General features: G+C 44.8%; 2 protein-coding genes across 8 annotated transcripts in view; one reads left to right on the forward strand and one right to left on the reverse strand.

Annotated features, from left to right (window-relative positions):
* Mef2a (myocyte enhancer factor 2A) overlaps positions 1-13,517 on the forward strand; it is a 139,604-nt gene extending 126,087 nt beyond the window's left edge. For 3 of the 5 annotated variants that reach the window (XM_032893429.1, XM_032893430.1, XM_032893431.1), the window contains 4 exons: positions 187-210; positions 3,647-3,773; positions 7,793-7,919; positions 9,465-13,517. In XM_032893429.1, the coding sequence (XP_032749320.1) occupies positions 187-210; positions 3,647-3,773; positions 7,793-7,919; positions 9,465-9,834 (648 nt within the window). In that variant the 3' untranslated portion in view covers positions 9,835-13,517. The remainder of the gene's footprint in view (positions 1-186; positions 211-3,646; positions 3,774-7,792; positions 7,920-9,464) is intronic. The other 2 variants (XM_032893432.1, XM_032893434.1) reach the window with 1 other exon arrangement.
* Positions 13,518-17,339: 3,822 nt separating this feature from the next.
* Lysmd4 (LysM domain containing 4) lies at positions 17,340-22,069 on the reverse strand. Of its 3 annotated transcripts, XM_032893437.1 has the most exons (4): positions 21,638-22,065; positions 20,765-21,059; positions 20,304-20,329; positions 18,725-18,832 (listed from the first exon to the last, which is right to left on the reverse strand). In XM_032893437.1, exons 1-3 carry the CDS (start codon positions 21,643-21,645, stop codon positions 20,318-20,320), a joined length of 315 nt encoding a protein of 104 aa, XP_032749328.1. In that variant the 5' UTR covers positions 21,646-22,065; the 3' UTR covers positions 18,725-18,832; positions 20,304-20,317. The 3 variants fall into 3 exon arrangements, with proteins under 3 accessions (XP_032749326.1, XP_032749328.1, XP_032749327.1); XM_032893435.1 differs by lacking the exon at positions 20,304-20,329 and having other exon boundaries at positions 17,340-18,832; positions 21,638-22,069; XM_032893436.1 differs by lacking the exon at positions 18,725-18,832 and having other exon boundaries at positions 19,762-20,329; positions 21,638-22,063.
* Between the last annotated feature and the right edge of the window lie 3,084 nt (positions 22,070-25,153).

Below are 25,153 nucleotides of genomic sequence, written 5' to 3' on the forward strand. Positions count from 1 at the left end.
TTTTAAATCATTGACTGGAGAATTTAAAAGAAGCAAGTACTATATACATCGTTTGCTATGTATATAATCTCCATAAAGTTCAGACAGCTAGTAGAATCCACATGCCATGTCTTTCTAAAGAGAGAGCTTGTTGTGAGCTCCAGCAATCTTAGCTAACTCTCTTATCCCTCTATGTGCTGAGTGCAGTCGGAGGAAGAGGAGTTGGAGCTGGTGAGTGTGCTTTCCTGCTTGAACAGAGTTGAAAATATGTAATAGTACTAATTATTTTAAATGCTTTATTTAACCTTTGCTACAAGAATATTTTTCTATTTGTTTTCTATTCAAACATTTTTTAATCAAGAAATTCACCTACTGGTACTAGTGATCCTAGTTTTTATGTTTATATTGGTCCCTTTTATTTGCGAGGTAAAGGAGAAGACATATTGAAGTAGCCTGTAAAAACAATAGCTGTCCATGAGCACAACATACTTTAAGCTTTTTCTGCTAAGGAAATACACAAGACGTGGCTTTCCAATTTATTTCAAGTGTTTTTAGAAAATGACTTCACCCTCAGAGTCCCTAAGATCGTAACACAGAATCTTGTGTTATGTTTCTTTCTTTCAAAAAGATTACATCATGGTTGGTGAGGTCACCTTTTTCAGAGTTGATTATTTCATCCTGCATGAGACAGTCTGAACCACAAGGGGGTTCCCTGTTTACAAAAAGAAATGTCTGTGATTGAACATAACACACATTTACTTCTTACCAGGAGATAGATGATTCTTAAAAGCAGCTGTTACCTGTTTTTCCAAAACAAGTATTTTCTGTTGTTTTTTTCCTCTGGAAAATAAACTTGATTAAAAATAACTTAGCTCTTTCTTGGGAACTAAAACCCAAATTCAACGGATGCCATCATATGCTTTCCGAGTCATTTGCTGCTCAGATGACTCCAGTTTAAGGGGGATAAAACTTGTGAGTGTCCGGGTTTTAGCATGGGCAGGGGGTTCGGAGTGCATGAGAGCATGGGGTGTAAAGCATCACTGGCTTCATTTACTTATTATGACATGTTTATGCATGCTGGTGTGTTTTGCAGTTTCTTTTCAAATAAGGTTCTCTGTTCTTTATCCTTAAAATAAGAGTTGCTCTTTTATTTGCTCAGTGCTTGCTCGTTTTTGGATTGGTATCTGAAATGTACTCACTGATTAGCTGTAAATGCAATGCTGGATTACACAGTGAATGTCTTCGGGGAAATTCTTTACTTAAGGATACCACTAATGGTTGCATTATGGTTCAAACTGAAATAATTCGTCTTATACTAGACCCTGCTCTTTACCCTTAAGTAATTGTCCTACATGCTTTAATTATCTAGCACTGTGTTGCCCTCTAGATCTAGCACTGTGTTGCCCTCTAGTGGTTCTGAAAGTCACTCACTCATGGACCACACTGCTGCAGGGATCTCTCTCTATCTGGTGGGTAGAACGAGTGTAGTCATTATTACTCCAGTCTTTGAGTCGTACCAGGAAGTGCCATGAAGACACAACTCCAAAGAGCCTAGAGTAGGGATAGCCTACACCAAACTTTATCAACACTATTTTTTTTTACTTAGTTTGATTTCAGACCAGATTAAGTCCCTCACTCAAAAAACTCAGTGAAATTGTTGACTCAATGCTGAGACTACTACATTTCTCCACCTATCATACCAATGTGTGACTTTAAAATAACACGTAACTACAGAATCTCAGAGATAGTTTCTGAGTGTGTTGAATGTAGAAATGATGAAAATAAGAAAGATCACTAGAAAGTGTAGTTGATCACATTCTTTAAAGTTTAAGCTAAACATACTCTAAAAATTAATCAATTTAAAACGCAAAGCAGAACCAGAAATACAATCCTCTAGAACTCAGAAAATTGTTCAAAGCAGTTTATCCCCTAAAATAATTGTTGATGGCTCTGATCCAAAGTGAAGGGAAAGAAAGCAGCCAGCTCCTGGGCCTGTAAGCAAGAGCGAGGCCACAGCAACTAGGTTAGAAGCCTTGCACTTCTAGGATCATTGTATCGCATTACAGGTTTAGTGGGATTGCTGTGGACTAGAAGGATATAAATACATTTGTCTGTTTAAGTCACCAATATCGCCAATAATGTAAAGTTTCAACTACACAAAGTCTGGGACAGTAAGAATGCTGTTCTGGGTTCATTTCTGTATACCCCCTTAGTTAGCAGGAGCACTGAAAGCCAGACATGACAAATATGTCTGACTTCCTTCTGTAACAAATTAAAGGGTTCAGAGAAGTAAAGTGATTTTTCTCCAGGCTTAAGAAGAAGGGAATCAGTGACTAAGACTGGAGTGATAGCCGCATATCATATGGTATTCAGATGTCCCGTAAGAAGATGTGTAGGAAATACGAACTGACATGAGAGAAGCTGGAGTCGAGATCCTCAAGACTGGCCCTTGTTAGGCATTCACATTTAGCCAGAGGCCCTCATTCATCTCAGTGCTTGCTGAAATAGTGGAGGAAAATGCAGTCTCATTCAGATTCTTCAATAGCGACATAGACCCCTAAACTATCGGTCATCAGGCTATAACTTTATTTGTAAAAACAAATTATTCCTGCCCTTTAGCTTCTTGTATACAAACTGTGGAGTCTCTTCTGTTCTCTGATCCTTGGTCTTGGAAAAAGTCAACTTTATGTCAGTGTGAAGGAAAAAATGATTCTGTCAAACCCCTACACAAGGAAGGCAGGGACTATCCTAATGTAGCTTCATCATTTAAGAGTTGAATTTTTTTGGGGGGGGGGGCTAGGAATAGGTAGTCCTTAAATCCCAACCGTCAGGAGGCAGAGGCAGAGGCAGATGGATCTCTGTGTGCTCAAGTCAAGGCTGATCTGCATAGCATGTTCCTGATCAGCCAGGGCTACCTAGTCACTAGAGGGAAAAGGGGACAAGAGGAAAGGGGTCGGGAGGAGGGGTGTCAACATTTTAATTTATTTCCAACCTGCCTAAGATACTTTTATTCCAATACAGCGAGTCAGTATTAATAGCTTTTGAAAAGTACATTATTGAGAAACTTAGAGCCTTTTCTTTCAGAAAACTGGAAAACCAGAATGATACAGATCTGAATGTGCTGTTAAAACCTAAATCACCTGCAGGGTGAGCATGTGGGAAGCCATAACACAAGCTACGTGGACTAAGCCACAACCTAAAGCATTAGTGTATAAGGACTGCGAAGGAAGTAGCTTTGATTCCTGTAGTCCTAGATTTATAATCTCATATAGACAAGTTACTTTTGCTGCCATCAGCTATTTAAAACACACACAGACCTCATTTAATGTAGCTGGACAATACTTGTAATGATATCAGATCCTCATTAAGCTATCACACAAAAGTGTAATCACCCGTAAGGTAAGTTTCTATTTTAAGACATGCATCTAGGATTAATATGCTGTAGTCTTAAAGGGGAAAATGAATAATTAATACAAAGATAGATCTCTTAATTATTTAGCTATTCCCATTAATATCTTTAAGGTTTTCATATCACTGTTTCAAGAAATAATGATATTCACATAAAACTGTGAAGTGTCACATTTAAATTGGAAGTTATTTTTAAAATATTTAGTCTGAACTAAATATCACATAATTACACTTAATCTTTTTTTCTGATCTCTCACAGAATGCCCAAAGGATAAGTAGTTCTCAAGCCACTCAACCTCTTGCCACACCCGTGGTGTCTGTGACAACTCCAAGCTTGCCTCCGCAGGGACTAGTGTACTCGGCCATGCCGACAGCCTACAACACTGGTGAGCCGGCTCGGGGCCCTTCCTGACTCTGTTCTTGGCCTTTTCTAAACAAGATGTACTTTTGTAATTTTTTAGCATGTTTATTGATAATGCTACCTCTGGGTTTTTTGTTTCAATTTTAAATATATGTTTTTTTTAAAAATGCTAAAACTTTAAAAAGTTGCATAAAATAAGTTGATAATAGAATGAAGTAAGTTATTTCTCCAACATGAGCTTTTGCTGCTTTTATTTTTTGAGGGGCAGGGGGTTGAGACAGAGTTTCTCTGTGTAGCCTCGGTTGTCCTGGAACTCACTCTGTAGGCCATGCTGGTCTCAAAAGCATTCCCCTGCTTCTCAAGTGCTGGGATTGAAGTTGTGTACCACTATGTCTGACTTTTACTGATTCTTAAGAAAGAAGCAAGTAGATGTTGTCAACTCTGGCACACACTCAGCCACGAAAGGTAGGAGGCAAATTGTTTCGGTATTTCTATGAAGTCTTTTCTTGCACAGTATCTTGTTCCTCCTCAACTTTGAAATCAGATTGTTTTGTCTTTATGCTGTAAACCTGCTCTGGGAAAGGGTAGAGGTCTCTTAGGGGTGTGGAAGGTGCTTCAGTGTGGCAGGCGATGTGTGTTTTTTCTCCTGTAGCTACTGGCTTGGTCTATGTTGTTTGTACCTGTGGAGGAGAATGAGCTCTTGTTTCTCCCCACAGCCAATCACTTTGCTGCTGAGAAGAGGTTTTCATTCATTTGTTTCTTTGTTTTGTTTTGTCTCGGACTTCTCATCTTAAAATATTCTCAAGACAGAGGGCTGTTAAAGTTTAGGAGTAGCTGGGCAGTGGTAGCACACACCTTTTACCACAGCACTTGTGGTGGGGAGTAGGGTAGAGGCAGGCAGATCTCTGAGTTCAAGGCTAGCTGTTCTACAGAGCAAGTTCCAAAACAGCCAGGGCTTTACAGAGAACTCCCTGGTCTTGAAGCATACACACACACACACACACACACACACACATACACACACACACACACACACACACACACACACAAGCACAGAGAAAAAAAGAGAGACAGAGACAGAGACAGAGACAGATACAGACAGACAGACACAAAGAGAGATAAGGAGGATCCCAGTGATGGGGAGGGATGCTGCTAGCCTAGCCAGATTGCCCATATGAAGAACTGGTGTACAGCAGAGAGTTCCCTATTGGGTCTATCATTCTAAGACAGGTAGAAAGCACATGCAGTTTCACTTTCTCCCCAGTTGGGCCAAATTCCTGTGGCTCTGGGAAAGGAAGGAAGGAAGGAAGGACGGACGGACAGACAGAGGAAAAAAAAGAAAGAAAGAACACCTTTTCTGTCATCAGAAGGCTGCATCGCAGGGCTGAAGAGATGGCTCAGTGGTTAAGAGCACTGACTGCTCTTCCAGAGGTCCTGAGTTCAATTCCCAGCAACTACATGGTGGCTCACAACCATCTGTAATGGGATCTGATGCCCTCTTCTGGTGTGTCTGAAGAGAGTGACAGGGTACTCACTTATAAATAAAATCTTTAAAAAAAAAAAGAGTGCACTGCAAGGAAGTCTCCTTTGACGCTCAGAAGTGGACTGTGGCGGAGATCACCTAATTTTAGACTTCAGAGTAAATGCTTTGGCATCAGTACTAAAACTGCTATGTGGGGCTACCTGGAGGGTCAAGCAGTTTATACCTCTGATTGGCACTTTAACTCCAGGGCTAGTTCTTTCCAAACAACTTGTAATGGTCTTGTTGGCAAAGCCTAGGGGATGACCTTTACCTTCCCAGGTACCTGTATGAAAACAAACTGCTCCAGTCTATCAGATGCTTAGTAGCCTGTGAATTGTAGCCCATTGTTTGTCTTGCACAGAACTAATTTCAGAAAAGACCAGAGCTTGAACACTTAGAGAAGTTCTGTTCAAGTTCATCAGTCACTTGCTGCAGAAGAGATTTTGAGTTAAGGGCAGATCTTTTTTACAGATGAGGAGCAGACACAGCTTAGTTGGTCAGCATTTGTAGGAAAGCTCTGCACTGTTAGACTTTCTAGTTTGTACTCTGAGGTTGAGAAGCTAGGAAAGAAGGGAGCTAGAGAGGTTGGGTACACAGATGCGTATCGCTGAGGAGGCCCAGTGTGGATTGAGTATCAGAGTTAGACTGCAGTATTCTGTGTGCCTCATTGCACGCCTTCCAGCATTCTCAAAATTCTACTGTGATACTCGTTTTTAAAAACACCATTAGTTTCTAAAGAATGTACATATGTATAAGCACTTTTTAAACTTTTTTTTTCTTTTTTTTCGGAGCTGGGGACCGAACCCAGGGCCTTGCGCTTGCTAGGCAAGCGCTCTACCACTGAGCTAAATCCCCAACCCATAAGCACTTTTTAATATTGCATACATATATTTTTACAGAGTCTCTAAGGAATTACTGAAACACATAAAAAGTGGGTGGAGTCAGGCTCCCTTAAAATCATGAAGTCTAAACACAAGTCTCATTCCATCTGAAGTCACTTTCATTCTCCTCCTTAGAATAGCTGTTTCGTTTTGTGTTTTCTCTTTTCCCATATTATTGTGTATATTATTTTTTTTTCTGTAGATTCTTAGTGTCAAGCCCACCATGCCAGGCAGTAAGTAAAGATATGAATAAAAGGAGCAATTTTTAAAAATAGCCTGTGGTCCCATGGACACTTCCTCATGCCCTCAGTAACATCACTCCAGCTTTAAGAAGCATTAACACGTGTGACAGGTGCCCTGGCAGGCCCTGTAAATAAAGTGTGTAGTCTGTAGTGGAACTGAGGTCTGCCATAAGAAAGACCCTTAGCACTGGGAAAGACCTGTTCCTATTGTGTCAGCACGGACATAGGCAGGAGGCCACCAGCCAGAGCAAGGTGAGTATCACACGAAGGGCAGTGAGAGTTGAGCTGGAAGAGCGGGATTTGTTGGGTATGTTGCAGAGCATCATGTTGTTGTTTTCAGACATGTCAGTTTTGGCTCTAATGGCCTAGTGGTCATAGGAGATGGCTCTTTGGTTAAGACTTGGTGCTAGTCTTGCAGAGGATCCATGTTTGGACCCCTCACCCACTTTAGGCAGCTCATAACTGCCTGTAACTCCAGCTCCAGGGGAGTCCAGCACCATCTTCTGTCCTCTGTGGGAACCTTTACTCATGTCTACACATACCCAGACACATAACTAAAATGATAAAAACAAGTCTTGTCTTTTAAGTGAGTGCCAATAGGTCGTAGAAAGGTTGTTTAGTGGTCCAAGTAATGGTTTACTGGTGGCTTAGACCAGAGTATTAGATTATACTGGAACCTCCTCAAGCTAAAGGGACAGCAAGGTAGAATTGACTAGAGTTGTTGATAGCTCAGGTTAAGCATGCAGCAGAGAAATAATGTGAACACTCGGTTTTTCTTGGCATGAGCCATTGGGTATGTTGGTGCAACTTATCAAGAAAGGAAAGACAGCTTTGAGAACATGAGTTCAGTTTGGGTTATGCCAGAATTAAGGTGTTTATGGAGATGGCCAAGTGGGTCTCTGGACAGGCCAAGAAGCCAAGAGAGAATTATGGACTGGAAGGGTTACTAGAGTAGACATCAGGCTAGAGGACCAACTGCTTTAAACTCCTTTTTTGAAACATGAGAAAAAAGTTAAAAGTAGCAGTCTCTGCCTCCTTTCCTCAGAACTAAATGGAAACCCTGTGTTGATGATGAATTAAAGTAACTACATGTAAGCAGTATCTAACATCCTAAGCCTTGGTCACAGTAATTGTGACTGAAGCATTCGTAGAAAATGACTTGTATGTCATAGAAAGATGTTCATGAATTTGAAGTGATATGTGCAGTCGGGGAGCTCCTGAAACAAATGTAGTTGATTGTGTTGTGTATTCGTTCAGCAAGAAATGGTTCGTCCTTCCTGTCCTGTCCTGCTGAGCATCAACGCCTGTTAATGCAGGTTCAATCCAGTGTTCCAGTGTCTATCTTTTCCCAAGGGCCAAGTATATTTATCTGTGTAGTAATAATATCCTCCTTTTGTAGATTACTCATTGACCAGCGCTGACCTGTCCGCTCTGCAAGGCTTTACTTCCCCTGGAATGCTGTCTCTGGGGCAGGCTTCAGCCTGGCAGCAGCACCATCTAGGACAAGCGGCCCTCAGCTCTCTAGTGTGAGTAACTGGGAATTTTCCTGATCTTTTGCACTCAGCCTGCCCATCCTTGTGTCAGTCCTCTTTGACTTTGTGGGCTGTCAGGAACAAGCCCTGCCATGACCCTCGCTTATGTTCACACAAGGGTCAGGAGAGAGTGTCTTCTTAACAGAGCTCTAGATAGCAGTGTGGGTGCTGAGGAACCAGGCGCTCCTTGAAGGGATCTGTGGAGCAAAACTTTTCTTATTAAATGTGGAGAGTCTCTGATGGTACCAAGGGAACCCTACAATGCAGATGGCACCTGCAGGCTCCCTTCTCACTCACTGCCAGATGAATAAGCCATTGCGTCCCAGCATGATCTCTGAGTTTGCTTTCTGAGGAAAGGGAGCTAAAAACATTCAGGCTCATCTGCATTTTCTCCTTTGCTTTGGAGAAGAGGACAGCAAGCTTATGCATTCTCCTTGGATCTTAGTAGAAGAAAAATAGAATTGAAAATATTCGGGGTTGGGGATTTAGCTCAGTGGTAGAGCGCTTGCCTAGCAAGCACAACGCCCTGGGTTCGGTCCCCAGCTCCGAAAAAAAGAAAAAAAAAAAAAAGAAAAGAAAAAAGAAAATATTCTGTGTATGAGTCCAGTGCCATAGGATTCATTTGATTGTTTCTGGCCCAGTTTACAAACTACTTCATTCATAAGAGGAATGTTCCTTATAGGCAAGGTATAAAGCAGAGAAGATTTATGATGGTGCCAAGAAGAGGCCAGACTCCCTGAACATCAGAAGGAACAAGTACAGGAGGGCATCCCGAAGAGGGACAGCATAGCACCAGCTAGCTGGCTGCTTTGCACTTGATCAGGCCTGGGCACCCTAGCCTCCTGCCCATAGTGCCCAGAGAGCTAGCATCCTTTCTCTTGGGCAGTGAAAGAACTGCACGTGTGGACTGTCACCAGTGTCACTCTAGAGAACTGTGTGGTGCATGGAAGTGCCAAGTATCTTAGGGAAGTTTGTGCTATTGAAGCCCTAGGCTGTTCTGAGTGAAGTCATGAAAAACTGGGCCTGAAAGCTGGGCATCCAGTGCTGCTGTAATCCCAGCTGCTCAAGCGGGGAGCTGGGAATCGAAGACCGTCCCTGGGCAACACGGGAGACATGGTGACAAAAGAATAAATAAAAACAAGTCCAGGAAATAAGTAGAAAGGCCCTAGACTCGGAAGTCCTGTCTCACATACTACCACGCACATTCCTAGCTTTTCTGAAACTACTTGTTCTCATGAAAATGAGGATGACTCAGTTTACATCTCATGGCTGTTGGGAAAGCATGAGATGTGTTTGTCATAGAGCCCAGTACAGAAGATCCTGAGGGATGGGAGATAGAAAACAGAATTCAAGGTCCATGTTGTTGTTACAACACCTGATACTAAAACTGGGGTTTTTTTCAGAGTTGAGATGCAAAAGTAAGGGATCTTAGACCCTCAGTCTTCGCAGGGCTTCTCAGGCAGACAGTTTGCTGAGCTTTGTTGGGTGAGGTAAACAGATGTGCTGTCAAACCATCTCACCACTGTTGTTTCTCTACAGGGCTGGAGGGCAGTTATCTCAGGGTTCAAATTTGTCCATTAACACCAACCAGAACATCAACATTAAGTCAGAGCCAATTTCACCTCCCCGTGATAGAATGACCCCATCAGGCTTCCAGCAGCAGCAGCAGCAGCAGCCACAGCAGCAACCACCGCCACAACCTCCACAGCCCCAGCCCCAACCCCGGCAGGAAATGGGGCGCTCCCCTGTGGACAGTCTGAGCAGCTCTAGCAGCTCCTACGATGGCAGTGACCGGGAGGATCCACGGGGCGACTTCCATTCTCCAATTGTGCTTGGCCGACCTCCAAATGCTGAGGACAGAGAAAGCCCCTCTGTAAAACGCATGAGGATGGACACATGGGTGACCTAAGGCTTCCTGGTTCATGTCTGTTCTTTGTGTTACTGCAGTGAACTGCCCTACATATCTTAAATTGGTGAATAAGGACATGAGTTCAATATATTTATATGTACATGCATACATATATATCCCTTTACATATATATGTATGTCGGTGTGAGTGTGTGTATGTGTGGGTGTGTGTTGCATACACAGAATCAGGCACTTACTGCGACTCCTTGTAGGTGTGCAGATGTGTGCACACGGCACACAGAGCACCCTGTAGAGACAGACCAGCCTGGCACTTCCTTGGACTACTTGTCTCCTAAGATAAAGTTTTTGCAGAGAAACGTGTACCCATATATAATTCTTCCACATTAGCCTGCAGAAACCTAGGGGCCCCTATTTGTTTTATTTACCTGTGCGGTGACTGTAGTTACTTCAAAAAAAAAAAAAAAATGCTTTGTAGAACAGAGCAGTAGAAAAGCAGGAACCAAGAAAGCAATACTGTACATAAAGTCATTTATATTAATAACCCAACCTGGCATGGGTCTATTGCAGAGGGGTGCATGGGCAAGGGCTGTCTATATTAAACAGACACAGTAAACAAAGAGCCCCACACATAACTGTTTTGCACGTGCAAAAAAATGTATTGGGTCAAAGAAGTGATTTTTAGCTATTAAAAAGAGAGAATAGAAAACACGCATGAAATATTCAGAAATACTAGCCTAGAAATATAGAGCATTAACAAAATAAAATTAATATATTAAGTTATAATTGGAATATGTCAGAAGTTTCTTTTACATTCATATCTTTAAAAATTAAAGAAACTGATTTTAGGTCATGTATATTTTATATGAAAGAAAACACCCTTAATGAATTGATGACTATATATAAAATTATATCCACTACTTTTGAACACATTCTGCTGAATTATTTATATAAGCCAAAGCTGTATGTTGTAACTTTTTTTTTAAAGAATAGCTTTATCTTGTTTTAACTTTTTAGTTTTATTTTAAGAGGGGAGAAAAAAAACAAAAATATCTTGCAAGCAGAACCTTGGAAAAAAAAAAGCCATGAACATTATTATTCTATATGTAAATTAAAAGTCGAGCCAAACTCTTTGTGTATATAGCATCTTAAATATATTACCACCTTTGATGTAAGTACCTATGTATTGTATGGTCACCAGATTAAAAAGTATATTTTTGTGGATTGCCACCAATTTGGGGGGAAAGGCGAAGTCCTTAAGTAGAGTATTCACTGTTTAATATTTACTATTTTGTTAAATATACTGTACTTTGGATTTTAATTATTAGCCCAGTTTTTCAGAGGATTGTGTAAAGGGGTTTCCCCTCACTGGTGGTGAATGTGTGATGTTCTGTTGTAATCTTTGTGCTGTATGGGGTGAGCATCATTATATATTTTATATGTGTACATAAATAGCAAAGTGGCAAAAAAAATTGGTGTTAAGTTCATCCTGCATAAATATAAAATGTGTTGTAACAGATTTTATAAGGCATTATTTAAAACTTGCCTTTTGTGAGGGAAAAAAAAACAGTAGAAAGATGACCTAATTTAACTAATATTAGAGAAAATGGCTGAGTAGTAGATGAGCACAAAGGTTTTATAAGTGGTAAATAATTAGGAAAATATTTGTAGGGAAAGGGATCTTTTCTCCTTAACTCTAAAGATAGAATGATGCAGCTGGTTACAAAATCCAGGAGGGCTTTAGCGTCCCGTGCGTGGGAAGGCACGGGCGTGCAGGGAGCAGCTCTCCTATGGTGCAGATCCCCGACACAATTCTTGCTGTCCTGACGGAAACTGGTGCCACCCTCAGCTTGGATTTTGAACAAGGCCTTACTCTTACAGGGAGACAGCTCGTTGGTGATGGCAAGTTCATCCGTTTACTGGGCTTGTGCCATGAACAAAATTCAAAGTCCTGTATATCTTTTATCCTAGATTTTTAAATACTCCTTTTCCTGAAAAAACTTAAAGAGTTTAAAAATGGCTGCTATTTTATACTGAACAATGTTGAGCAGCTACCTGCAGTTTTTACTTACATTTTGCTTCCCCCCCCCCCCCGATTCCCTAAATTATGCTCCTTTTGATGTCTCCTCATCTGCTGTCCCGACAGCTCATCAGCCAGGTTTCCTGCCTGGCCGCACACAGGTATTTGGTCCATGCACCGTGGTGAGCACAGGCTGTGCACTGGAGAGCCTCACTGACAGTCCGGGTAGCACATGTTAGTGGAAGCCAAGGAAGTGGGGACGGTGTCTCATCTCCTCTGTGGTCTCAGCACCTGGCTCTTCCTCAGAGAAGGTTAGGTTTTCTTCCTCAAGTGTACTGAGTTGACTTACAGGCACGTTCTTCATAAGGTCACAGTCTCCCAACACTGACTTTCCAAGATACCCCTTACCACTTTGTAAACCATTTATAGCTTTGAAAGTATTAAGTGACCCTTTCATTATTATTTATGCATGTTCATGAACTTCTGCTGTATATTGGGAAAGGAGTTAACACATTCACATTTACTGTCTATTTTCTTGTGTGCCTTATGAGATGGCTTCTCTGACTGTATCTCAATAGTCTTTCTTTCTATGCAGGTTTATAATCAGTACAACTACTGTTTTCTAAAGGAATATTACACACGGCTCGGAGTTTGTACTTAAATTACACTGACCAAGTAACAATGTATTCCGTTTTCAGGAACTGAATATCTGACTGTTAATCTTTTCCCATATGCCCAGGGTGATCTGGAGCATATGGGTCTGACATCCTTCACCCAGATGCTCATGTGTGAACACATCCACATCCACAGCTCTCAGTGGAAGCCAGCCTAGAGTAGGGAGGACACTGACGGTGTTGCTTTAAACTGACTTTTCTTACCCTTTGAGACTCATGTGTTTTGTATAAGACACCATCACAAGAAAGTTTTCTCCCTTCAGATAACATATTTTATTATTAAAAAGAAAAACAAAAAAAGCTTTTAAGTTGCACTGGACGTGGGCCGTTCCTTCGGAACTCTATGGTTCTACACTGAGAGTGAGTGTCGCCGCTCTGTGAACACAGGTGGTCCCAGTCAAAACTCCATCCTTTGAGCCCTAATTACATCCATTGTGTTACAAAACTAAATCAGGGGTTTGTTCTAAAAGAACAATACATGTCTCACCATTTCCTTTCAACTGTAAAGATGACTGATAATGTATTAACATAATTTCTGTATTAACCATCATGCGCACAAGAAATACATAGTAAATACGGAACCTGAAAACTCCTGCATCGGATCATAAAGCTAGATGATTAGAATGTGAAAAGAACTTTACAGATGTAAAACTTTTATTTCTCTGTAGAAACTTTCTTCACTTTGCTGTGCAAGAAGACACTGCTTTGCTATATTTAAAATGGCTTTTTTAAAAGAGATTTATGTATTTGGTAAATGTTTGTAGTCAACAGTTCACACAAAGAAGCTGTACACGGTTTGATCATGTAAAACCGTTTGGCGGCACAAGCTGGACTTTGTTGCCATCCTTGAGATGAACCTTTTAAGAAAAATAAGTTAATCTCAATTTTTCCCTGAATGTGTTGTTTTTTCTTCATTATACAATAAATATTATAGTGAAGTTTTTATCAAATGGTTAAGACAATGCTAGAGGTTGTTGTAAGCTATTTGTCTCCTGCACTCACTCCAGTAAAGATGGCCTGGCTTTGACCATACATCCAGACTCTGTCATGTTTGCCTGGGGAAAACAGTAGGTTCTGGCATGGCCACCAGGCATCCCTGCTCCCCAGTTTGACCCTGTGGCATCTAGACAGCCCTAGAGCCTGTAGGAAGCAGCCAGCCATCTGTTTGTGAGTACCGCTGGCTGTTACAACTCCGTCAAATCCAGTGCGTCTCCAAGAACTACTCTACTCATGGAGAACAGCTTCAGGTGCCGAGGGCAGTAGGTGCCAGCACTCGCTCATGTGCCCATTCATCTTTAAGGTTTACGGTGTGGAATTAATTTTGCCCAGATTACATACACAACACTGAGGTTGAGGCAAGAGACGGGTGTAACTTCGGAGTTGTGTTTTGCAGAGATGTCTGGCTGTTACAGCACACTAGCAGATCCTTCCCACTGTCAGCTCTTAACCGAGCCAGAAGCCAGAAAAGCTCCAAATAGTTGTCCAAACCCATTGTTTTTTTTTTTTTTTTAAATCCTCTTCCTCTCCCTTGCCATGTGAGCCAGCTCCTAGCTAAGCAGATTCTTGGTGTCAAATCAAGTTGATTTTTTGCACTGGTTTTGCTTGCTGGCTATAATGGGACTCTTATTAGCAGGTTTTGAAAGCTGTTCGAGTCCTGTGGCTAAAAATATTCTAATCACAGCTGCAGCTACTTACTATCAATTCACTCTGAGTTCCTAGTCAGCTCCCATGGGCGCCTCGCTCTGAACCTTTATCTTAGTTTTAAGCTGATTTGTGTGTCTGAGTGGCACCAGCCAAGAAAGTGATTTTCCAAGCCCTGTGCCAGCTGGAAGGCTGTAGCCCACCCCCAGCCACCTGTCCAGCTAAAGCCACTTAGCTGTGGGCAAGTCTGATAGAGACTGGGATGAGGTGCTATATTTAGGCAAATAGCCCAAAGTGATGTGTCCTAACGAGGTTCTGGAATGGACGGTGTCAGGGTGTCTCCTACAGATGGCTGTGCTTTTACTGGGTGAAGGTCCCTGTAGGCTCCACTGTAAAGTGCTGTCTGTAATTAGTTAAGTATTTTGGAGGTAACTTGAATACTAGGTTTCCCCACTTGGCATTTAAGAATTTAACAGTGACGGCAATTTTCCAAATCAAATAAACAATATGAATTCACAGGTCTAAGACAAAAGATTCAGGAATGATGGGGATAATACGGAAGGACACTTTGCTCAGTGGTGTCACCTCCCTGTGCCATCATGAATCCTCTTATTTCCCTGAAATAATGCCAAGCCCTTAAATGTAGAGCTTGGGTGGTTGCACATCTGGCCCCAAACCATTCCAGCAGCCTTTTCCCATGACTCCATTCACACCCCCTACATACCAGGTCACCAGCTACTCACAGTCCTTGTGTTCCAACCTCTAGTCCTTTGATCACACTAAGACGCACCTGCCCAAAGTCCCACTGACTGCCACTGCCCCTCCCTGGTGTCAGCTAAGGAAGTATTGGTTCAGCTCATCTAGAGAACTTCTCTAGGGCCCCGCCAGAGGCTTCATCACACCGCCTCCTAGCTTGTCAGCACCTTGAGGGCAGGGGACAAGAGCCCTGTCTGGTTATCACATCACCTCTTTGTATTCTGAAGAGCTAAAGTGTATGTGGATGGATGGAGTACAAATAAAAAGTCGTGTGTTCCTTATTCAGGACAATGAAACTGTACCTTAAAATAACCAAATGCAGCCAGGTGTGAGGTGGTAGCCTAAGGGGACAGAGCCTTTGTCAGGCCAGCAGCAGCAGCCTGGTGGGTAGCAGGGCAGTAAGGCCACAGAATTAGAAGGACACAAGCTCTGAGGCTGCCAAGCCCAGATTACTCAGCTGCTGGCTCTGGGACTGGGATTGAGAAGGCAGGAGTTCCTGAACAAAATGCTTGCCGTCCCATGGCATCCATTAAACAGCAAACACCACAGGTTATACGTTAGTGTATTTGGCTCCTAACTGCAGCCATCTTTCTTGGGACTTTTGAGTTTTCTCTACCAGGTTAAGTATGGCTCAGAGCCCTGTCTATCCCATATGACTGTGAAGTTCATAAACTTCAGAGCATTTTTCCCCTTCTGTCTGCCTCCTGCTGGTCAGACATGCAGTGCACAACCCATCCTGGGGCCTTGTCTCCCTCATATAAAATCAGCACATCAATACTAAGAAAATCACTTAGATTTAACATTGAACACTATGCCCACAAACAAAAAGATGGTAAATTCTTCTTTAAAACGTACGCTTTCTTGGAGACTGGAGAGATGGCTACGTTGTTAGGAGTGCTCACTACTCTTAGCAGAGGACCCTAGGATGTTAGCATCAGCCCACAGCCACCTAAACTCTAGCCCCAGTAGGTCCTACGCTCTCCCCTGAACGCCAAGCAACCTGAATTCATAAGCACATAATTTTAAAACCTTAAAAAAAATCTTTTCAAAAGCATCCCAGAGAACAAATTACCAGAAAATGAACTCCATGGTGTGTCTTTCACAGACCTACCTTAATTAGGAAACATATTATGTAGGTCAGTGGGCCAGAATGCACTGTTTACCACTTAGTCTGTCCTTCCCTTGCCACATAAGGATGTGCACAGCAAGGGCCTGAGGCAACTTGCCCAGGCTCAGCAGGAGGCAGAGGCCACTGTCAACTACTCCAGTGCTGTCCTCAGTTTTAACTGTTACCAATACCCACATATTATGAAAAGAGGGAGAATCATGTTTCCTTCACAGAAGAAATTTTATTCCACTTGAGAAAAATACAGAAATACAAGTTAAAACTGTAACATGTCTAAAACTCAGTGACATACTGATACCATTGTGTAGCACCGTGGTCTGCCTAGACACGGAACACACATCTCTGAGCCAAGCCCACCCCTGCCCTCAGCAGGCAGGGACACTATGACAGTCATTTGACCCCATCCAACCCCAGGAGCCCTGTCACTGCAGATCCCTTGTCACATTCTACTTAGGAACCCACACAGGGCTGTATACTTGTCCCCAAACTTGAGACAGAATACAGAAAAAAATATAGACATTTTCTGCCAAAAAATTATTTCCCATCGGACTCTGAGCCCTGCCTGATGGAGTTAATGACAACATTCAAGAGAAATTTCACTGCCACAATGGCCTTGAGCATCTAGATAGAAATCACATTATCAAGATGTTTACTGTACCAAGATTTATGGGTTCATTTTTGGCCTCAAAATACTAATTCTGAAGGTGATTTAAATTTGGTATTTGCACCCTGGGTGGATAGTTTAGACAGGAGGCCCAGCTCATGTACTATCCTTCTCCTCTGGTCAGATTTCTAGGCCTATGTATCAAGTTGCAAACCGGCACAGAAGCCTGCTAACCTGAGTGCCCGAGGCTCAGCTCCAGCCAGCTCTGCCTGTTCCTGCTGCGACAGGGCAAGCCGACTTCTCCCTTCCCCCTACACCCTACAGGGCTTGGCTGGCTAACTGCCTCAGGGAAAGCCTGAGCCTCCTGCACCCTCCAGCATCTGGTGGCGCCCTCTACCTCTCTACAGCTTTTCACTGCCAGGGTTACCTTGAAGGGGTTTGGATATGTCCCCCAAAGGCAAATGTCTTAAAGACTTGGACCTCATCTCAGTATTGGGAAGGAATGTGTCAGGAAGTCCTTTAAGAAATGGGGCCTAGTGGGAGGAAGTTAGCTCACTGCAGGCAGAACTTTGAAGGTGATACCTGCGCCCAAGCTCCTTGTCTCCCCTTCTCTCTTCCCTGTCATATGAGCAATCTGTTCTATCACACACTCTCCTCCATGATGTTCTTACTGTAGCCCCCACCCCCACCCCCACTCCCCAAATCAGGCCATGGATTGGTACCAGGAGCCAAGATAAACCTTTATCAATGGAGATTTTGTTACAGTAACAGAAAGCTGACTGAGATACAGCATCTGCAAGTTTGCTCTAAGGACCCAAAGAATGGATGAATCAAGGAGGCAGCAGGAAGGGGCACTCATGGTAGGGGTTGGGGTGAGATCCACTGTTCTTGACAACACTGGGCTGGCAACCAGTTTGCTTCCAAGGTCCATGTGTTGGAACCTTAATGGTGGATGCAATCCCTTCAAACCACTTGCTAGTAACAGCTACAACCCAGATACCAACTGGGAGGATCCGGGGAGCTGCCCCAGAGAGGCGCCTGGCCTGACTCTGGGAGGTGTAGCTTAAATCCAAGGATGGCAGTTTGGATTTGGGGCTTCCTCACTTCTGAAGCAGCACTGCCTCAGTGGGGCCAAGTGAGGCAAACCTGTCAGGCTGTCAACTGTGACAAACTCAGTGACATACTATATAGCACCTTGATCTAGACACAGGGCATGTCTCTGAGCCCACCTTTCCCCTTAGCAGGCAGGGACACTGTGACAGTCATTTGACCCCATCCAACACCGGGGGGCAGTAATACCGCAGATCCCATCAACTTCTCCTTAGGAGCCTGCACAGAATGGCTGTCCAGGCGCTCACCGCAGGTCCCTACATATCTTCAAGAAAGGGCCACGAGTTCCATGTCAATGTCTCTCTTGCTGGGGCGGTAGATGTCTGGGCTCCTGCGTCCTTGGATTAGGCCAAGCCATTCCTCAGTCTATACAATCCAGATTGCCACGGTGTCCACACATCTCAGGAAGCAAGATGCAATGCCGTCTGCAACCAGATGGCGACAGTTACACACATCAAGGGCCAATTGTCAAAGCCTGACAACTCTAGGAAGAGAATGGACCTAGGCCCCTGCTTCAGTGGTTGGGCTGCCCTGGTTGTCTGAAGCGGGGAGGGTAGGCACTGCAACTGCCAACCTGGGGGCTTGCCCTGGAACTGGGCTCAGTGTCATCGAGCCGTTGGGGACAACAGTTGCGTTCAAACTATCTGAGGTTTCCCCGGTGGCTTGTATTTTGAAGTAGACGAGATAGAACACTGGCAGCACAATGCCGATGAGAAGCATAAGGAAGACGGCATTCCACCACTGAATCCCGCAGTCCGCACCGTAGGCTGCTGGCTTCTGGGGTATGGGGAGCAGCGGCTGATCCGGGGCCTCCACACAGCAGCCGTCACTGTGGAAGACATCAGACTGCACAGCCCGCTCAATGTTCTCATCGATGCCCTTGAAGAACTCTGTCAGCTGGTTGCCCTGAGCAGTTGCCCCAGAGGCATCTCCATCTTCGGGCAGTTCTACCAGGGTCACCCCGGTCTCGGAAGAGGAGGCCCCAAGGGGCATTAGTTCTTGGTGGGTCTCTGTGAGGATCCCATGATTTCTCACTGGAATCTTGATCGATTTCAGAGCATACAGGTCTTGTTCTCTGATGAAGTTGTTCGCTTTCTTGATATCTGCGACCTACGGAAGCCAGGCATTATAAACAAGCAGTGCTCCTTAAAACCAGTACCCAGCAGAGACCTTAGGTCTGCGGAGGCTCCAGTGGAGAAGCTCATGAAGGCTTCAAAGTACACCCTCAGCCAGCTTCATTTCAGCTAAGGAACCTAGGCTTTTGACATTTGGTTTTTACCTCTTAATGAATAGCTTAGAAACCAACCACTCTACTTTGAACAATTTCCGGTCAACTCTGGAAAGTGTTGTGACTACAACAAAAGCTTTGGGTGAAACAGGTCCAACACTGTCACCCTCCCTGTCTAACTCAGTGTGCCCGTCTCACACCAGAATCCAGCTGAGCAAGTGGCCAGACAAGCTCACTAAAGCTGGAGCTGGCTCTGGGCACACATTCTGGGTCTCGGCCACCTGAGTGAGCTTCCTCAGGATGATCCCTCCCTCAGCACTTTCCCAGAAGCAGGGCGGGTGCAGGACCTTATTCTCTGAACAGAAGTTAACTCGGCTTGGGGAGAAGACACCTCTCCCGAGAAGCAGGTTAGGCAATCGGCCGTCAGCCAGGAGTTGGGGATTGAGACGTTCCTCCCTGACTAAGGTAGTGGGACTGTAGCTGGATTTCATCAAATAACACAAGGCTTCTAACAGAAAAGGAGGGACGGGAAGCCACACTTTAAACCCCCCTCAAGCTACTTAGGAAAAACTTCTGTAGAGTGTAAGCACAGCCCACGGAGCTGACGGTCAAGTCCATCATGTGTGCCATCGCTTTACTTGGTGGCCGCTTTTAGAGTCTTACTGCACTGGCTTGAGGGATGCTGTTCACCTCGCTCTGAAAACTGACAAACGGGAGGAGCCTGACAGCTTTCACTCTTTGTGCACTCAACGAACGGCACGTGTATTCGCCTCCAACAGGACTAGTTAGTGGAGACATTAAATATTCATTCTGGCTTTCTCAGATTGTCAGTCTGACATGAATGAAAGATAAGTCTATCTTTGAAGACTTTGTTGGGAAGGTGGGGTGGGTTTTTTTTTTGTTTGGTTGTTTTGTTTTGGTTTTTGGTTTTTGTTGTTGTTGTTGTTGTTGTTTTGGCCATGGTCTATAAAGCATATGCTACGCCTACAGAAGCAGACTGTAAGATCCAAATACAAAGGCCGGGACAATGTAAAGATGCTCTGTGTCCCTGGAGATGAGCCTCTATCTGGAAAAGACTCCCACACCCACACAGTCTTTTTGCTTATTTGGATCTTTTTCAGATAAACCACAGACAATTTTTAGGAGATAGGTGTTTTTTTTTTAATTGTGTAGCTGATGCAGCCTTGGTGAAAGCTGCTGTCAGTATAGAGCATGGTTATAGCATGTATACAGCATGGTTATAGCATGTGTATAGCATGTATATAGCATGTATACAGCATGGGGTCAACGGCGTGAAACAAACTGTTTCATTGCAGGAGAAAAGAGCGATTCCAGAAACACTTTCCAACTTACTTTGCCACTGTTAATCACTCTGAGTGCTAAAAACATAATTAAAGAGAAAGAAAAGGTTACACAAAGGCACAGCACTGAGGCTAGACCATGCAGTTCTAATAGGGAGAAGGAAAAAAAAAATCCAAAACTCTACTAGTCAGATTAGCTACCGTCAAGCAAAGCAGCGAGAGAAGCATGCCACAGAAACGTGTAAACTCCACCTACCGTCTCCAGCCCTGTTCAGAGGGTCCCTGTGCAGAGCAGAGCAAAGGAAAGCATTCCCTAAACTGCGGTGCCCAGCTCTAACCGGCCCTTCCTGAGCCCGGAGCTCCGAATGAAGGAAGGGTGCCTCCACCAGCTTCCAGCCCCTGGCTCTGTAGGATTCTAGCCACCTATGGGGGTCAGGAAGGACAAGGACCCCTCCTACAGGGACTGCCCCGTGTCTCTCTCAACCCTGGAGGGCAGAGGCTGAGTTAGCTTACTTTGCAGCCATACTGGAGAGCCAGCTTATTGAGACTGTCTTCCTGGGCCAGCTCCCGCTGCAGCAGCACCATGGTGCCCGTTCCTGGCGGTTGGCTGCTGTTCTTCTGGCGTTCCTTGCCCCGGGGTCGTAACACCACCTGATGTGACTCTTCCTCGGAGGAGTCCCCGGAGTCCCCGCTGCCATGCTTGAACATGTAAACATGACTGTTTGGAGTCCGACAGACAGCAGCTGGGCCTTGGAAGGTCTTGGCTAACACTTCTTTCTGCCTCATTTCTTTTAACTGAAAATCAAACCTGGAGTTAATGCCACACAAATGCTATTCATTCTCCTCCGGCTTCCTAAAGAGAATTAGTAATCTCATTAGTCATTTCCTAATATTGCTAATATCCAATAAACAGCATCAGGACGGAAGGATAACATCCACACGCCTGTCCACCTGATACTGAGGCAGAACCAGACCACACGTTCCTAACTGCTTTCTATGTGCAAAAAAAGGTTGCCCACTCTTCTTCCCCACCCGCTGCTGTGCTTTCCCCGGGCCCACACAAGAAGCCACTTATGTCTCAGCATTTGAGAGGTGAGCACTGTTCTCAGCTCCCTGACACTGAGAATCTTACATTCAGAACCTTTGGACAAAAACCTCGTTAGGCATCCCAAGGTATCTTCAGGGGGAAAGGCCCCTACCAAGGACAGCCGCTGAGAACAACCAGAACTCTCTTATTTTGACCCTGGCTGACTTGACCTAAGAGGCAAAGCAATGGAAAAACCTATCAAATTTCAATTTGCCCGTTTCTTACGATCACTCTGGACCCATTTCACCCCAGGGTCCCCTTATTGTCACCTAGAGTCAAACGCCAGAGACACAACTAACCTTTTCATTTCCAAGTGGCTGGAATGGGACTCCAGGCATTCCTGGCGGTCCCTTCTGAGTGGCCCTTTAAGGGAACAGCCAACCTCAGTGCATCTCCCTCTGGTCTCAAATTCTGTGCCCCTGTCACCGGGGCGGCCAGAAGAGGTTTCAGTTTCCTTCCAATGACAGGTGGGCTGTCTTTAAGCAGAGGACAAAACAAATTTGAGATGTCCCCGCCCCTGGGCCTAAACAGGCCAGGACCCAACTTTCCAAAGCCTAGACATCCTGCCACTCCCGCGAGCCGGCACCAGCCCTCCGTGGACACAGGCACTGGCCCTGGAGTGGCAGCCCCCACCGAGCCCACGGTGACAAGCGACCCCTGGCCCCCCAAGTCAACCCAGCAGACCCCGCTCCAAGTTCGGGTACCTCGCTCCCAGGCTCCACCGCCACCGCGCCCGCCGATTGGCTGCGAAAAGCAGATCTTCCGGGGGCGGGGACTAAGAGCCAACCAATTGACTTCAAGAGGAGGGCGGGCCCTGACAGAGTCGGGAGGTGCTGAGAGGTCAGAATGCGCCCTGCTCAAGGGGCCGGCCCTGATGGGCGGGGCTCCAGCGTGGACTTTGGACCTTTGCTCTGTGGGTTCGTCCCAGCTGTGCCCAGTTTCCCCTTCTGAGCCAGGTGTGAAACTTGGCCTCCTTTAGGGTGGCCACGGCTTTCTGCTAAGCCTCGGTCTTCTTCCTGGCAGGAGAGACCTTTGACCCATGTGTATCCTGATCCGTGACTAGGAAGTGCCCAGTACGGCGGCGCGCCACTCGGGAGGCCTGTTCCAGGTAGCCTGTATCTTTTGAGGGGCCGAATGGTTGCCATCCCCTGCTCGGAGATAAACAAAAGTCCAGGGATGTAAAATATTGTCGTGATCAGAATCGGATAAATGAGAATATGTATCATCATCTGGCTAGTCAGAGAGTCCCAGCTATTTGGAAAAGGGAGGAGAACCTGTGGCATTGTTTTGTAACAAAGACTAAAATCCTTAATGGAGTAAGACTCAGCCAATGAATATGGAAGAAACTTAAGTGACATGGGCCGGCAATACACCAAAGTATGCAGATGACTGGCAGCTGAACCAAGGTGTTAAGCCTGAGAATCAACATTAAAACAAGAGCTCAGAAATTCTTCCTATGGTTTAGAATAAAACTAAAAATCTTTCTCTAAATGTCTAAGGCCAAAAAGGCACCGGGTCATGGTCCTCTTTGCCATCCACAGGACTCTTCTTTCTGCCTTTAAACATCTGCTGTTTGTTTACCTTGCCACCCAACCCAGGAGGCTAGCTGGCTTTGCTAATATACCCAACAGTCCCCTCAGACACACATTCACATCTTCCCCACAGAGGTATTTGTGGTTTGTGACATTTTACAGGCTTGGATGAAGCTGCCTGAGAAGTATGAGAGATATGTCTCATCTAGCAAAGTGGTCCGGGGCCCAGCCCCAATAATTGGCCCACCGCTCTGATCCCAAGCCAGTGGAGACTGACCCCATCAGCAGAGGTGTCCACTCAGATATCTTCCAACCCTTGTCAAACATGTCTCCTCCCATGTCCAGCCTTCTCCTGGGATAGAGGATGCAAGGTAGCAGGGGCCAACTATTTAGCTTTCTTATTCCAACTCCAGGGCTCAGCAGAACTGCCACGGAATTTCAAAAGCTTCGTCTTTTCATTTTGTAGAGAGAAATTTAAGAGACATAGGGGAGGGGTTGGGGATTTAGCTCAGTGGTAGAGCGCTTGCCTAGCAAGCACAAGGCCCTGGGTTTGGTCCCCAGCTCTGAAAAAAAGAAAAGAAAGAGAGAGAGAGAGAGAGAGAGAGAGAGAGAGAGAGAGAGAGAGAGAGAGAGAGAGAGAGAGACAGGGAATTGCCCCAAGGCACACAGCAGGTAGCAGTAGGCACAAGTTGTGCCAGGATAGAAGCAGAGTCTAAAGCCAGTTGCACTTTCACCAACTATGACTCTGACCCCAGATCCTAAGCCTTCCGGCCTTTGTCCCCTTCTGTGTTATTACCCAATGCCTGAGATGGCCATCCAGTCCTGCCTGGAGCAATCCCAGAGCATGCCTGTTGTCACAGCACAACGATTAGTAAAACCACTGTCCTTCTCTTACACTTCTAAGTGTGGCAATTCGCTCATGGTCTGTGTACACACTCCTCATGAAGCCCCAGCAGAAATGGCTAGTTCTTCACAGAGGCCCATGTGGCTGTCAGTAACCAAGGCAACCATGACCAATCAGCCAAGATGGTCAGGGACAGTGATGTGTCCTCTAGTGACTCAGGAAAATCCAGTGGCTCCCGGGACACAGCCTTCTTCCCATAAAGGGAAGAGAATGAAAGTCTCTGGTTTTCACTTGTTGACAAGTCATGTTGGAAATAAAACTCTTGCCCAGCGTGGTGGCACACACACACCTTTGATCCTAGCACTTGGGGAGGCAGATCTCTTGAGTTTGAGGCCAGCCTGATCTACAGCGTGAGTTCCAGGACAGTCAGGGATATGCAGAGAAACCCTGTCTTGAAAAACAAACAAACAAGAAGCCTTTAAGAAGCATGAGGATGATGCCAGTGTTCATGGGAGAGCACTAACTTTGTGGAAGGAGTATGTCGTATTTCTGCATAAAATAACATGAAGAAGTTAAAGAGGGGGGCGGGGGGGTGGAGAGGATGCTCAATGGATAAAGCGCTTGCTGCACAAGGTTTGAATCCTCAGAAGCCCTGTGCAGGTCTATAATCCCACAGCTCCCATGGCAGGACAGGAGGTGGAGAGAGGAGAATCCCTGGGAGCTCTGAGGCCAGCTCACTTGGAGTACTCAGTGGCAGACATCAAGAGATCCTGCCTCAAGCATGCTGGAATGCATACAGGCCTCTGAAGTTGTCCTTCAACTGCCATACATGAGCCAAGACACACACATGCACACACACACACACACACACACACACACGAACATGCATGCACACACATGCGAGTGTACCCAGAGACAGAGACAGAAAGAGGCAGAGAAATTTAAAAGAGAAAATTCAAAGAAGTTATTGTAAATTTGATAGAAATGTTTGCCTTCTCTGGTATGTTCAAATCTTCAACATATAAAAAGCCTTCACATCTAAGCAAGAAATGACCCTCAATAGAAAAAAACTGCCAAATCATACAAATACGGGGGAGGAGGTGACCCTTTATCCTTACAGCACATACAAAGGCGTGGCGACTTAAATGGCTTCAAGGTAGGTAACAAATAAAAGGCGCAACATTATCATGTGTATTCTGTGGAACATGGTTGGGCAAGCAGACAGACGAGTGAGTCTAAATGGGAACACTTGTAAGAGCTGGAAGCAGTCGCTTTTACACTGTGTCCTATGAAAGCCTGACTCTGAGCTTAGCGATTCACTGGTGAAGTTTTCAGGACTTGTTAGAAGATCAGCTACCAGAATGTTCCTAACAGTGAGGGACAGGAGAGGACAATTTTTCATGCTCTGTCATGGAGTGGGATCAACCATACTTAATCCT

This window comes from Rattus rattus, chromosome 2 (assembly GCF_011064425.1).
Source record: "Rattus rattus isolate New Zealand chromosome 2, Rrattus_CSIRO_v1, whole genome shotgun sequence".
Lineage (NCBI taxonomy): Eukaryota > Metazoa > Chordata > Mammalia > Rodentia > Muridae > Rattus > Rattus rattus.

Excerpts from the sequence above, each read along its gene's own strand:
- Lysmd4 (XM_032893435.1), bottom strand. Across the intron at positions 18,833-20,764 it reads CTCTCCAGTATGGCTGCAAA|GTCGCAGATATCAAGAAAGC; the intron begins GTAAGCTAACTC and ends TGGCTTCCGTAG.